General features: G+C 37.6%; 2 protein-coding genes across 2 annotated transcripts; one reads left to right on the top strand and one right to left on the bottom strand.

The window, feature by feature from the left end:
* Window positions 1-1799: 1799 nt before the first annotated feature.
* Window positions 1800-3230, bottom strand: LOC101294851. Its single transcript, XM_004299759.1, has 2 exons — window positions 3158-3230; window positions 1800-2552 (listed from the first exon to the last, which is right to left on the bottom strand). Exon 2 carries the CDS (start codon window positions 2543-2545, stop codon window positions 2144-2146), a length of 402 nt encoding a protein of 133 aa, XP_004299807.1. The 5' UTR covers window positions 2546-2552; window positions 3158-3230; the 3' UTR covers window positions 1800-2143.
* A 445-nt stretch (window positions 3231-3675) lies between these two features.
* On the top strand, window positions 3676-13365 carry LOC101307597 (DNA mismatch repair protein Mlh1-like). The gene is made up of 16 exons (XM_004301373.1): window positions 3676-3903; window positions 4008-4180; window positions 4344-4416; window positions 4619-4753; window positions 4886-5096; window positions 5600-5748; window positions 6501-6599; window positions 6909-6978; window positions 7109-7244; window positions 8516-8610; window positions 8712-8820; window positions 9538-9703; window positions 9898-10059; window positions 10856-11024; window positions 12250-12416; window positions 12903-13365. The coding sequence occupies exons 1-16, from the start codon at window positions 3676-3678 to the stop codon at window positions 12945-12947; spliced, it is 2187 nt and encodes a 728-aa protein (XP_004301421.1). The 3' UTR covers window positions 12948-13365.
* Window positions 13366-15221: the final 1856 nt, after the last annotated feature.

The raw sequence follows: 15221 nt of genomic DNA, 5'->3' as shown, positions 1-15221 counted from the left end.
CAGTTTGACTATCTACACAACAAATCACAAAAGAGTAGAATCATCATAACCGCAACCAATCACCCGATTAAAGGCTTGGAACCCGGTTTGACTATCTAACTTGTTTTATCTTACCTATGAGCCGTCGACGATCAAGCTCATTTATTTTTAAAAACAAACAATAACGCATCGTCATCGTCATCGTCATCGTCATCGTCATCGTCATCGTCATCGTCGTCGTCATCGTCATCGTCGTCATCGTCATCATCGTCATCATCGTCATCATCATCATCATCATCATCATCATCATCACAACCATCAAAATCATTATCATAGCAACCACAATTATTTAAAAGCATATTAAATCATCATCATATTTTTAATTCAACATCATCAACAACACAAAGAGCACATCATAAAATTATATCCTTCCACATAGATATAATTATATGAATAAATCTAGATATTTCCACAAGAAATAATCTATCAATCACCAATAAAATTATGATCACAAGGAACTTAAAATAATCATATAAGGAAAACTTATTTTAACTTACCTATGAGCCGTTGGCGATCAAGCTCATTATTTTAAAACAAACCAAAAACATAATTTTTAAATTTAAAATCATCATAATCTTTATCAAAATCATTATCAAAAATCAATCATCATAATAATTATCATCATCATCAACACAAAAATCATCCTCATCATCATCAACATTTTCACCAATCATAATCATCAAAATAACCATAAATAAATAGGTCACAAAATGAACCTTAGTGAGATGTTACTCACCTCATAAGCCCGTTGAAATTTCCACAACAACAAGAGCAAGCTAAAACACCACCTCACAAATCACCTAAAAACACAATTAAAACCTTAGTAACTAAAATACTATAGGTTATCACAAAACCCTCAACTAACCCTTAGTTCAAGGGAGGACAACTTTCCAAAGTCGTCGAACTTAGAGACCCAAAAACGGTTGCCTTTAATCCTCAAATTCTAACTCAATCCTCAACCAAACCTACTAAATACTTAAGAGTCCTATCATGTAAACCTTGCGCACAACTTAGGAAATCTACATCTCAATAAGCTCACCATAACAAGAGCTAGCCAAAACACAGCAGCCTAAGCCACAAACCCTACCGGACGCGCTGCCACAGGCGGCGGCGAGTGGGCCCCACGCGCCACTAAAAACTTTCGAATTAGAGAAAACTCTCAACAGCAAAGTTGAAGCTTGAAGCAAGGGGAGCAACTTTCATACCTGAGGCTTTAACCCTAACCCGGCCGAAAACTGCCCCGAAACCCTAACCCGGAATCACACCTCAAACCTGCAAAACCGGCCTCAAAACCTCAAAAACTTGCTTCAATCTTTGCCTAGACACCACCAGGAGGAGGAGAGGACCAAAACTCACCTAGGGTTGCCCCTCGTCGCCGCCGCAAACGGCGGTTCCGATCGGTGACACAGCCGTGCTCTTCTCCGGCTAAGAGCTCCGTCTCTGGCTTGCTACGCCGTGTCACACCAGCCCAGAATTGAAGGGGGCATCCGTGTGAGTCGAACGGGACCGACGGCGTCCCGATTGGTGGCCGGAACAAGAAGAACTCCGGTGAGACCGCAGCAGCTCCGCCGCTTCGTGGCGGCATCTAGACGGCGAGGCGGCGAGCGGGACTGCTCCAGAAATGGAGAGGATGTCCGTAGGAGTCGAACGGGACCAGCGGCGGTCCAAATGGTGGCCCGACGGAGGAGAACCGATCCGGAGAAGTTTGCGTGCGGGAGGAGGTCGGGAGAGAGGAGAGAGAAAGTGAGGCTGCTAGGTTTCCAAAAATAAAACCCACCACTTTCTATTTATATACCTTCCAAAATCGGAAACTAACTTTCTCTGACCGTAACTTTTTCATACGACCTCCGTTTCAAGCGTGCCGCATGTCTACGAACTCGTATCGATAAACTCTACAACTTTCATGAAGAAAGTTTTCGAAGATAACTTACGAAAATAAAGTCAACTTTTAGCCTCTTAAAAGTCAGCCAAAAAGTCAACCGAATAAAAATAAAAGAAACTAGCATCTAAAAATTCCGGGGTATTACAGGATCACATGCTGCTCTTCTTTTCTTCCCTTCAACTGTTGTTGTTAGTGCTCTTGTGTAGTCACCATAACTCAAGACTAGCTGCCACGAGCTGCTGAACTCCTTCGGCTTGTTGATAATGGTAAAAGAACTTGTCTTGCTCCTCTATTTGCTATTCTCTCATTGTAATCTTTCACCAATTTAGTCATCTGAGCAAATACATGGGGGTTAACTTTTTTACAAATGGTAACCCCCACTCTTCTTTCCTTCAATAGATGTTGTCGAACTCTAGTGTGAGACCCATTATAAAACAACTTGCAGAAGTTGCACTGCCACTTCCAACTTCCTCCAACAGTCCCGTACCTTTCAATCTTCTTAGCATATTTCCACAATGGTGCTCTATCATCTATTATCTCACTTTCGAGATTAGGAGCTTCATTGGAATCATTGCTAGTACCAGCATTAACACTTGCACTAACATGAGGTGTCCCTCTTGGCATCGTGTTCCTGAAACCAACAAGGTAATCAAACTAATGTCAATACATAGACCTCTAGTATGAGTTTCTTAGTTTAATATGCAATGTAATACATGTTGCAGACAACAAAACCCATAAGAATGACCATGAAAACGAATTGTACAGTTGTATGAAACTACATTCCTACTAAGAATTTCAATTTTGCATTTACAAACCTAGAATAATTCTCAGACAAATCTCAGACACGAACAACAAAACACATCAACTAAGCCATTTAAACAGATACACCAATATTCCAAGACAAACAAAAACATACAAAAACACCAAACAAGTGTAGTCCTAGAGAATCAAATCGATGCGCCCCCATTATGGAGAAGAAAAGCTCAATTCTGATACAATCTAAAGCAACCAAAGCAAAACCACATTAAAATTAAACAGTAATCAACCGATCATATACGAGCACATTCATTGAAATAAGTTCGAATTCGACATCTATTTATGTAAAATTCAAATCACTTAGGTTAATCCAATCACGCTCTGTTGTTGACGTTAAGCGAAACGATGGAGTAATGAAGAAAGAAGAAGGAAGAAGAAAGAGAATGAGGATTTGGAGTATTGAGAGTGAGCAATACTTACAGAGGATAGGGCGAGTGGGCAATTAGCGGCGTGAGGAGTTGACGCGTCGAGGAGGAGAGATCTCTCTGACTCGTCTTCTCTCTGAGATCTCTCTCGTTTTTCCAAGGGTTTTAGGATTTGCTAAAGAAGACAAAGAAGAATCGCAGAGGAGGAAAGAGGCTGAGATGAAGACGTACCTAATCCTTTTATCTAAAGAGAAATGTTAAATTTGCCCCTGCGTTTCGGGGACAATTACACAAAACGTTTCCATTAAAGGTGAAACACGTTTCGGTGGCGTTGCAAAATAATATTTGTGTGAAAACACGTTTTGGTCGCGTTTCTGAGCATTTTGTTTCCGAAACTTTTTTGAAACACGAAACGCGAGTGAGATGGCATTTGGGTGCAACGTAGACGGTAAAATACAAGCGGTGACCAAACGACTGAACTTGCTCACTAAAATACAAGCGGGTTGGCATACCATTTCATAAAGCACTAAAAAGGCGGGTGTTAGACCGAGACGGTGAAACGGAGAGTCGAAAATGGAAGTAGAAGAAGCGCAAGTTGCGACGGAGCCTCCCAAAATCCACCGCCTAGACGAGTCCGTAGTGAACCGAATCGCCGCCGGTGAGGTCATCCAACGCCCCGTCTCCGCCGTCAAAGAGCTCGTCGAGAACAGTCTCGACGCCCACTCCTCCTCCATCAACGTCGTCGTCAAGGACGGCGGCCTCAAACTCATCCAAGTCTCCGACAACGGCCACGGAATCCGAGTAAGTCATTACTCTCTCTCTCTCTCTCTCTCTCTCGCATTCAGTTTCTCCGCCGGAATGTTGAATATCGCGATTTGATTGTGAAATTCGCGCTCAAACTGTAGTATGAGGACTTGCCGATTCTGTGCGAGCGGCATACGACGTCGAAATTGTCGTCGTTTGAGGACCTGCAATCCATAAAGTCCATGGGATTTAGAGGAGAAGCTCTGGCGAGCATGACGTACGTGGCTCATGTGACGGTGACGACGATCACCAAGGGGCAGTTGCATGGTTATAGGTATGCACATTAGTGTTCGACGAAAGTCCTGTGTGTATTTTTTTTTGTTTGTTTGTTTATAGAATGAAATGGACAACTGGAAGTAAATGGGGTTTTGAATTTTGTTTTGGTTTTGTTTTTGTTACAATGTAGTCTTGAAATTGTAGTTTGTGGGTTAATTCAGGGTTTCTTATAAAGATGGAGTCATGGAGAATGAGCCGAAGGCGTGCGCTGCCGTAAAAGGAACTCAGATAATGGTATGGATCTCATTTTGGCTTGGTTGGTTTACTCTTAAGATAAGCAATCGAAGCTGTTTGAATAATTTATAAGCAGCTTGAAACCACTAAAGCAGGGTGGATGTGGATTACATAGGATGGAAATTAGCTTGTTTTGTTTGTTCACTTGGGCAATGTGATTGAATTGGGTTAATTTTTTGATTAAGTTGTTATGTGATTTCAGATTGAGAACTTATTCTATAACATGTCTGCCCGGAGAAAGAATCTGCAAAATTCTGCTGATGATTACTCAAAGATTGTAGATTTGTTAAGCCGGTTCGCCATTCATCACATAAATGTTAGCTTCTCCTGCAGAAAGGTAGGTTGACATTTTTGTGTTTCAGGAATTAATATGAATGTCACACGCCTTTTATGCTTTTCACTTTAACTTTGGCATGTAAAAATCATTATTACAGCTTTCTGATATGCTAACTCATTCTACATTTATCAGCATGGAGCCGGTAGAGCAGATGTTAGTTCTGTTGCCACAGTATCAAGAATCGACGCTATTCGTTCAGTTTATGGGGCGTCAGTTGCCCGCAGTCTGATGAAAATAGAAGCTTCGGACAAAGATCCGTCTAGCTCAATTTTCCAGATGGATGGGTTATTCTCAAATTCGGAATATGTTGCGAAGAAGATAACTATGGTGCTTTTTATAAATGGTAAGTATTGCTTTATGTCATATGAACAGAAGCTATCAATTACAAAGTTACTATAAAGCCAAGGTAAGTTTAAATAAATTACTTGCCATCAAATGGGTCAGATTGGGTAAGCTGGCAGTCAGACCATAAAGATACAATTCACATTCAAATGTTCTGAACTGGAACTAACCCAAACTTCCATCTCTAGTGTTCTGTTATTAATCATTTGTTTATGGGTTATCCTGACCCAACCCCAATGAAGTTGAAGTTTGATATCATTGTAAATGACAGAGGACTGAAAAACTTCATTGATAGATTGGAAGTAGGGGAGGGGGCGATTATAGAAAAATAGTTGATCGAAAATGAACTTAAGTACTTTTTTATGTGAGTGATGGGATTGAATGTTTAGGGTTTGGATTGGACCTTTTCGCTGAATATCTTTTATATACTGATTAGTAAAGATCATTCATTGTTTATGTACTCTTTCTCATTCTTCTTTGTTCAAAATCTCTTTTGAAACACAGATAGATTGGTGGATTGCACTGCATTGAAGAGAGCTCTAGAAATTGTTTATGCCGCTACACTGCCGAAAGCATCAAAACCCTTCCTATACATGTCAATTGTATTACCACCTGAACATGTTGATGTGAATGTTCACCCAACAAAGAGAGAGGTATATGTTGTTACTTCTATATTTTGTGTCTTCCCTTGTCTGAATGCCTGGAGAGTAGCCAGGAAAGTACTTATGTATGAAGTGTACTTTTGTGCCCTCCCGTGATTGTTTTTGTCTGATGGATCTCTCATGATCTCATCCATTTCTACTTACCTGGCATATTTTGAACACTAGCAACTTTAAATGTAAGAAAGGTTTACGAATGCAACATGATTCAATGAGATGACACTATTGTTTGACCTACCTGGCATGTTTTGTTATAGAAGGTGTTGAATGTAAAATTCAATCTTACATCATATCATTGACCTCTTTTAAATAGATATCTATTTACTATATTTGATATTATGATGTGTTTAGAAAAAAAGATGATTGGACATCGAATTCAGTCATGCATTCTTATTTAAGCTGTCTTATAACTACAAACTCATTTGATATGATATTCTATATACAAGTACTATTGTCTGTCAATGTATCAACTAGGCATTGCGTAAGAACTAAATCTCATTAGTTAGCTAGTGCTTATTCACAATGACTCTAGGGAATCTTCTTTCTGCCGAACACCTTAGTCTTATTTGACAACTACTAGAGATATTGAAAGTCCTCATCTTTCTTTGTCGTTATTGATTTTTCTTATTACATTTTTTACGTAATCCTCAATTTGTATTGCAACAATTGATGTTTAAACTTTTCCCTAAATTTTTAAACCACCAAATATATTTAAGTATGTAATAAAAATGTCTGTTGATACCCAGGTGAGTCTTCTGAATCAGGAAGTTATCATTGAGAAGATACAGTCAGTGGTTGAATCAAGATTGAGAAGCTCCAATGAGACTCAGATATTTCAGGAGCAGGTATAGTTGAGTATACTAAAAATGAATGTAATTATATCTGTCTTTTATTTCTTTTTTTCTTCTCTTTTTTTTTTTTTTTTTTTTAATTCTTGAGTTGTACTTCGTTTGGAAAGTTCAAATAATGGAGGGTGTCATGGTTGAATAAGGGGCAGGAAATATTTTTTTCCCCCTTTTTTAATGGAAGGAGGGTTGAACAACCAATATCGTCCAACAATGTTCTTTCTATTCTACCAATGTTGTATATGCCAAATGGATATATCCATCTAATTCTGCCCTTTTGTGGTAACTTCTGTCTCGTACGTGATGCAGACAGTTGAGCCATCTTCATCCTGCCAAATGATTTCTAGCAAGGATTCAAACCGAAATCCTTCACCTTCGGGTCAGTCAAATTTTATTCATTTCGAAAGTTTATCTTCTCTTAATCTTGGCATAGTCATTGCACTGTATGTACATTATGCTCTTCTTCTGGTATTGTTACCGATGCTGAAGTTCAGATGACTTTTAAACAGGGTCAAAATCACAAAAGGTTCCAGTGAATAAAATGGTCAGAACAGATTCATCAGATCCTGCTGGAAGGTTGCATATTTACTTGCAAGCACAGCCTCATGGCCATCTTGTTAAGAATACAAGCTTGACTGCTGTTAGGTACTATTCTTAATCTTGAATAGTCGTTTAATACTGTACCGGACCTCTTATGATATCTGCATCTATCAGTCTTCTTTCTATTTGTTATGTGAACGACGTTAGAAATTAGAACTTATATTTGATGCTGATAGAGCAGTCAGAACTAGACTCTCTTATGACTAAATCCTCAAGTGAAAACCATCTTTCAAAACAAGTTTCAACATTTTAAACATGAATGCCTCTATGAATGGGCATGCCATTGTGAATAACATATCTAACCACCTTGATATGAATTCCTCTCTGAACGGTCATGTTACAATTACATTGCAAGAGTTGGGTTTAGTGTTTGAAACTCCAATTGATTAATATTTGGCTAATATTGTCACTGACAAGTGACAACTTACTCCCATCTCCTCAACTTTCCTCTCGGGCTTGATTAGTTTATATTTTTCCATTTCACTGAATGGCTTCAGCTTGCTTTTATTGATATTGAAAAGGCAAGTAATATGTTGATCAAGACTTTGGTCAATAGGTCAAGTTTTACCAAGAAGGATACCTCATTAGGAATTGCATGACACAAACTGAATTGTGGTAAACACTGCAAGAGAAAGAGAAGAAACACTGAGTTATTGGAATGTAACTAATATATCAAACCATGCTGCTTTGTATGGTTGTGTGCGTGGCTTAACAAGAAACTTGGTGTGTTGCACTGTGGATGTTGAGAGAACACTCGTGCAAATTCCATTGTCAATGTTGGGTTAAGCCAGGTTACCAAGGTGCACTACCATCTGAAACACTGCTATCAATTGCAATTATCCTTCACGAAAAAAGCATCTGATTTATACAGGGCCTGTGGTCAAATGAGATTACTCATTATCTTTCAGGCACCACTGTAGTATGTAATTGTAAATTCTGTTTCTTGTGCTTGTCCACTTGGTTTTACTCCTGAAAGACAAGGGATTGTAACTTGATTATTTTTAGAGTGTGTGTCTGTTGTTTTAATAATTCAATCTTTATTAATGTAAAGTTAATCTCTGTTTGTTCTATCTTGCCTATTCAAGTTTCAGTAGTCTTTTGTGACTTTGATGTGCTCTGCTTAGTATGGTTTGTTCTGATTAGGGTGTTGTTAGGTTTCTTATTCTCTTTCATTGGCTTTTGTCCATCCTGTTTTTATATTCTTAATTCTTTTTTTTGAAACGTTTTGGCCTCCTATCCAAAGAAGCTATTCTATTTATTTCGTAACTTCATATAACATCTGCACAATTACTTACCTCTGTGTACTTCCTTGATAGATCGTCTGTTAGACAAAGAAGGAACCCAAAGGAAACTGCTGATCTGACTAGTATTCATGAGCTTATTGCTGAAATCGATAGCAATTGTCATTCTGGTACTCTTGTTTTATTCTACCTTTTAGTTTGTTTTTCCTTTACAATATTTATTGGTCTGTTATATGGTGGATCTCTGTTACTTATGTTTTTTTTTTTGTAGGAATGCTAGACATTGTGAGACACTGCACATACATTGGAATGGCAGATGATGTCTTTGCGTTGCTTCAGCATGACACTCACCTCTACCTTGCAAATGTAGTGAGCTTAAGGTACATGCAGCTTTAAATGTTGTAAACTTGTAATAAGAGAAATAAGTTCATTAGTTCCCATACTTCGTAGCGTTAAGTACCTGAATTTATTAGTGCGTACCCTATCTTAATAATGCTATAGTCTCTGCATCTCAGCAGTATTGCTTCTCGTGTTTGCGAGAGAATAAATTACTTTTGGAACAAAAAAGGGCTGGGTTAACTTTGGGCTCAGAATCTCTTTGTGCTTCCATGTCTAAATATTCTAAGGATTTTTTCGTAAACATGATCTTTTTGGATTTGTAAGCTCTGATATTCACAGATGATCTCCAAATTAAATGAACAGTAGAAAATGAAGAAGCTGCAATTCTGAAAGAAACAACCTGCCATATGGAAGCTCCGGTTCTAAACCTTCCCATAAAAAGATCCACCTCTTCTTCCTTGACATTATCCGAAGTTGTCCTGCTCTCCACCCAAAACACTCCATAGGTCTTTCTTTCGACCCATAATATATGACCTATCACCCACCTTGTTCTACTATTACGTTTCCTGTTTCGCTTTCTTATCTTAACCGTGATGTTGCCTTGAGACAGACATTGGTTCATATAAGTGTGCTTAGGTTTGATTTTATGGACTTATTCATTTCCTGTTGTACTTTGCTTCTGTCTTTCTAAAATTTTCCTCTTCAATCCGCTTTCTCAGACCTTTCCACTTATATATGAATTTCTAATGAAATTACAGCAAAGAGCTCATGTATCAGCAAGTTCTACGTCGATTTGCCCATTTCAATGCTATACAGTTAAGTAACCCTGCCCCGCTGAAAGAGTTGATTGTGTTGGCACTGAAAGAGGGGGACACAGATCCAGAATCCACTGAGAATGATGAACTAAATGTGAAGATTGCAGAAGTAAGATACTCAGTTTCTTGATTCAGTCAGCTTTCTGTCTATCATATTTATATTTTTAAAATATGATTTGATCTGTTTTCTGGATCTCTTTTATCAGAAAATTTTGTTATATCTTGCGTGCAGTATTTTAGTTCCAATACTTGTCTATTTTAACTTCCTATGTTACTTTTTACTGAAAGAAAGTAGTTTTGCAGATGAATACAGATCTACTTAAACAAAAGGCTGATCTGATAGAGGAGTACTTTTCCATTCACATAGATAAAGATGGAAATTTGTGTAGGCTTCCCGTCGTACTTGACCAATACACACCTGACATGGATCGTGTCCCAGAATTTGCACTTTGTTTGGCCAATGATGTAAGTTCCTTTGCATCATCTTATCATTTTTCAATTACATTAATTCATTTGCTTGAGTGTGGCTCCTTAATCCTATTCCTTCTACATCTTGATGGAAAATATCTATTATTCTTGGGCAATCTAAACAGGATGTAATAGATCCAGAGGCATTAAGGTTGTTTTTTTTTTTGGGTATTGAGATACAAAGGTCAATATACTCGGTGCATGATTATGTTTTCAAATCATACCTCCTCATATTGTGAAATTGAGTCAGACACATAGAGTGGGATAGACCCAGAGGCATTAAGGTTTTTAATATTGAGATACAAAGGCCAATATACTCGGTGTAGGATTCTATTTCTCTTCATACATTCTCATATTGTGAAAATTGAGTCAAACAAAAGATTACGTGGGTTGATATGGAGCACATGTGGTCAAATTGGCAAAGCACGGTCGTCTTTTGGTACTAATAAAGTTGCATTGGTTGAATAGGCTCATAAATTGGGTCAGAATATTAATAAATAAGAATACAATGATGTCTGAATGACTTGATCCGGAGTCCAGGTTATCAAATGTTGACCATTTTTTTTATGCAATTGATTTAGACTTTGACATCATTCTATGACTTTTATGCAATAAAATGTTGTATCCCTTTGTGTGACCTAAAGTGTATCAAGAATTGAGAGTTTATGTGAGTGGCCAAGAGAACATGTATAGTGTGGAAGTTTAGAGGTGTCTTGATAATAGTTTTTGTGTTTCTTTCTCTGTTGAAATGCATTTTTTGTTGAGCGAACCTTGATGTCTGTGTATATTATAGGTTGATTGGGAAGAAGAGAAAAAATGCTTTCAAGTAATTTCAGCTGCGCTTGGGAACTTTTACGCTATGCATCCTCCTATGTTACCCAATCCATCTGGTGATGGTTTGCAGTTCTACCGAAAAAGGAAGTCGTTCAGGAATAATGAAGAAAGTCTCTCTTGCAGTACTGGTATGTTAGTTTTCTTATGAGTGAAAGAGTAGTGTTTCAGTCTACAGCCTGATCCTTTTTTAACATTGCTGTTTAAAGAGTAGTGTTATATTGATATGTTAGTTTTCTGATGAGTAAGGTAAGTGCTTTCAGTAGTATAATATATATTTATATATGTGTATATATTTAATCTTTTCTCTTCTTTAAGGGAACGTTCATCTGTTTCTGACAGTTTTCAGAGGTAGAACCACAGAAGCTTTTTATGGTAAATTTAATTTTAAAAGATATGATTTCTTGGAACTTCTTAATGAGAAATCATGGTGGTATTTCTAAATGCTGATAGGCTAATGAGAAAAAAGAAGGTCCCGTTTGCAGTCTATAACAAAAACAACATTTAGAAACAGCAGCCAAGCAAAAAAACGCATTAGTAAATATTTAGATACATAAATCTGAATAATTCTAGCCAGTGTATACAAGTACAACATCTGAATGTGAAATCAAAAGTCCGGATATAACAAGGGGTGAGAGATTGCCAGGTAGTTCAAGATCGAATCAAAGGGATATAATAGAGGGGTTGGTGGTAATTGTGCAACCGTGTGCCTATCTCTCAAATGTTGACTCAGAGTTATGAATTTAAATTTATTTTGATGCTAGTCCTGTCAATAAATATGATGGATCTTTCCAGAAATACATAAGATCTCTAACCAAGTTTTTGGGAAGAGTATACTAACAATGGAGGCACAACTGTTCCCATTGTCATTTTGGAAAACCCAAGCAAATCATGCAATCTTGGAGGCACCTGATAACCTTATTTCAGTAATAGATTCCTGCAGGAGACAACATTTTTATTTATAATATGAGAGTTTAATTTTGTTGCATAACATGGCTTTAAATAAATTTTGCTTCATATGACTCAATTTGGCTTTCTCTTTCATTTTTGACAGTTTATATGACAAACACAAGATTAGACAATCCAGTGACAAAGTGGGGATGAACGATAAGTTTATATCCTTTCTTTTTTATGACAGAAAGGGAAGGATGTCGTTTCGTTTCCTTTCATGGGAATCACTTGTTTCTAAAACTAACTGAATCCATACATCTGAAACCATCAATTTAAGAACCAGTGAGCCGCCTTCTTTAAGTTGACATTGCAGTGGTAGATGATGATGTCATCTTCTGCATCTTCCTCATTTGTACACATCCATAGTATTGCCAAGTACATTGAAGTGGGTTTTGCTGTTTGCAGATGGGGATGATATGATGACAGAGGATGAAATCGAGCATGAATTAGTTGCAGAGGCAGAGACTGCATGGGCACAACGCGAATGGTCAATCCAGCATGTACTGTTTCCATCAATGAGGCTCTTTTTTAAGCCACCAAATTCTATGGCTACCAATGGAACATTTGTTCGGGTAAGTTAATTTTATCGGGATCAAGCATGATTTTTGAGTTAACACAATAAGTCAATAAACTCATGTATGATGTGCTAGCTTGGTGATTCCCATGTGCACGTAAATAAAAGTCCATAAAGTTTAGGGGCAGATTACAGTATTTACTATTTCTCCAACTTGGTCTTCATGTTTCAAGCTGCAACTGAGATTTAAGAAACAAGTCGGAAAATCTCAGATGTCTATTAATGTTAGTATCAAGGACTCTTTTGTCAAATGTTCAAATGTCACTGTTAGCCACATGCCACTGGCTGGCTGCCTCTATGTAGGAACATGACCCTCTGGTTTCCTCTCTTTATCTCTTTTCTTGCCCAAGTCAGGTGGGATTTGTGGTGCATGTATAACCAGATTTGCTTCTTTAACTATGAGAATGATCTAGGAATATACAATTAATTCTTAATTTCAACTTCTGAGAATGATACAAGGATATCCTTGCCTTCTGTTTTGTAGGTTGCTTCACTTGAAAAGCTGTACAGGATTTTTGAAAGATGTTGATGTCATTCAACCATTTGATGACCAAAGGCATTCAGTTTACCTTCAACTCATCACATTGTTCTACTGGTCCCTATCAAAAAAAAAAAAAAAACATTGTTCTAATGGTCACTGTCACTGGTTAGTAACAGGCTCAGGTGATGGTTCAGGTGGTGACAAGGGAAAAGGTTGCCTGGCATTTCAATACGCTGAGCAGGCTACTAAAAAGTTGTTGATCAACGCGGGGGGGAGGGCTGGTGGTGGGGGGCTTTTCTTTTTATGTTCCTTTTTGTGATCTTTTGTGATCAAATCAGCTTGAGGTCATATGTATATATTTTCATCACTTTTTTTCACTTTTAGGTTGGCGTAATGTATATACATACTTTCTTGCACTTTCAGGTTGACATAGCAGACACTTCAGAGACATTTGGAACTGAATTTTTAATTTTCTTTTACACGAATGTAACCACAAATGAATCGAACAGTAGCCACAACTTGGAAAATTGTGAAATGAATTTCTCAAAGTCAATCATGGCTTTGAGATTATCCTGAAGAAGTGGACCATTGAAGGCTTTGTTCTCAGTTTCTTTAATCTTGAACAGTATTGGCGGTCCAGAATCCAGCCTTCTTCTTCTTACGCATTCCTCTTTTGTGCATTAAGCTCATCCAACTATTTTCTTACAGCAAGTAGAAACATTCTTAACTGTATTGGTGTTCTATGTTGTATTTTGAATTTAAACTTGATGCAGTGATTTTTACATTATTTTGGTTTGAATTTATAAGAAAGCAAGGTTTAGGGTTTAGAGTTGGTTGCATAAAAGTTAAAGGTTGTCTTGATTGTACTACATAAATTTCTGGTTAATCAGCAATCAAGTTCAACAAGATGTTTATTTGTTGAAGTCTTTTTTAGTGAGATTATAAAGAAATCTCATTGATCGATATGGATTGGTGGAGTGCTAGAAATGTTTGAATGTTATGAAGCTAGAGCTAGGTTGAAAAGTTAACAATGTGTTTGGATGAGGGAAAAATTGAGAGAATTTAAACAAAACTAGGGATTTCCCAATTCCTAGGTTGTTAGGTCTCATCTCAAACCCCTCGATCTCTCTAGTTTACATCTCCCTCCCCCCATTTCCTCTGACGAGTCTATTGTTGCATGTAGATCTGATACGGAAGTGTAATCACGATAGAAAACAAGGTTTCGTCATGTGTCGAAACCTTATGGGGATAACCTAGAATCCACTAGCGAAACACAGGCACAAGCTTAAAATACAAGAGTTTCTACTCTAATTTTTTTGGGTTTTCTTATTGATAACTTGAATGAAAATACAATCTAGCAGGGGCCTTATATTGGCATAGAAATAAACCTAATCATACTAGAACTAGGAATCCTTTATTCTAAATAAAACTTAAATCCTGATGATAACATAGAAAGTAAATAATCCTAATGCTGATAGAAAATATGCAGGAACAAAGCTGCTGCTTTGACTTTGTTTTCTTTGCCTTCCTATTAAGCTATGTCTCAAATGTCTGTGCAAGCTATTCTGTATCAGTCTCCTCCACTTTAGAAGAACTCGACCTCAAGTTTATGTCAAGATAGAAAGCGTCATCATCATCAGCTTGGTAGGCATGTATGTCACTAACGTTGAAGGTCTTGGATATTCCCATAGTATCTGGCAGATCAATGACATATGCATTGTCATTGATTTTCTTGATAATTTTGTACGGTCCATACTTCCTGGGCTTGAACTTGCTGTAGGTGCCGATAGGAAACCTTTCTTTTTGTAAGAAAATCATCATAGTGTCTCCTTCGTTAAAAATCTTCTCACGTCGATGAGAATCTGCAATAGCCTTGTACTTCACGTTAGTAACTTTCAGTTTCTGCTTAACCTCATCTTGGACTCCCTGCACCTCTCTTGCCATTGACGCAGCTGCTTCACTAAAATCCTTAGCCTTTGGAACAAAAGCCAAGTCAACCACAAGCTTAGGAGGTGAAACTGTAACACCCTGACCCAGGTGTTAGAAGAATAACCGAATAAAATAAATAACGAAATCCTAATTTTTTGTTTTGTTTATTTGCGGCTGCACCCAAAACTTGATCGGGCTGCCTACGTACCCTTTTAAAGGGATCAAGCCACTCGTAGTTCAACATTTTATTCTACTTCTCTACCTTCACTAACAACATCTCATTTACCACCATAAGTCCAAAATCAAAACCATACTTACGGACTCTTAAGAACCATTTCATGATACACACCATTTTAAAATGTTTTCTTCTATACCCATTTAATCAAATCAACC

The sequence above is a fragment of the Fragaria vesca genome, linkage group LG5 (assembly GCF_000184155.1).
Source record: "Fragaria vesca subsp. vesca linkage group LG5, FraVesHawaii_1.0, whole genome shotgun sequence".
NCBI classification, from domain to species: domain Eukaryota; kingdom Viridiplantae; phylum Streptophyta; class Magnoliopsida; order Rosales; family Rosaceae; genus Fragaria; species Fragaria vesca.
The sequence above is the reverse complement of the archived record's forward strand: the minus strand, read 5'-3'. Positions and strand labels throughout refer to the sequence as shown.

Bases quoted from the DNA above. Each gene is read 5' to 3' on its own strand.
- LOC101294851 (XM_004299759.1), bottom strand. From the start codon at position 2,545: ATGCCAAGAGGGACACCTCATGTTAGTGCAAGTGTTAATGCTGGTACT.
- LOC101307597 (XM_004301373.1), top strand. From the start codon at position 3,676: ATGGAAGTAGAAGAAGCGCAAGTTGCGACGGAGCCTCCCAAAATCCAC. The intron at 7,245-8,515 runs GTACTATTCTTA...CTTCCTTGATAG, and splicing joins ACAAGCTTGACTGCTGTTAG to ATCGTCTGTTAGACAAAGAA. The intron at 12,417-12,902 runs GTAAGTTAATTT...TCTGTTTTGTAG, and splicing joins CCAATGGAACATTTGTTCGG to GTTGCTTCACTTGAAAAGCT.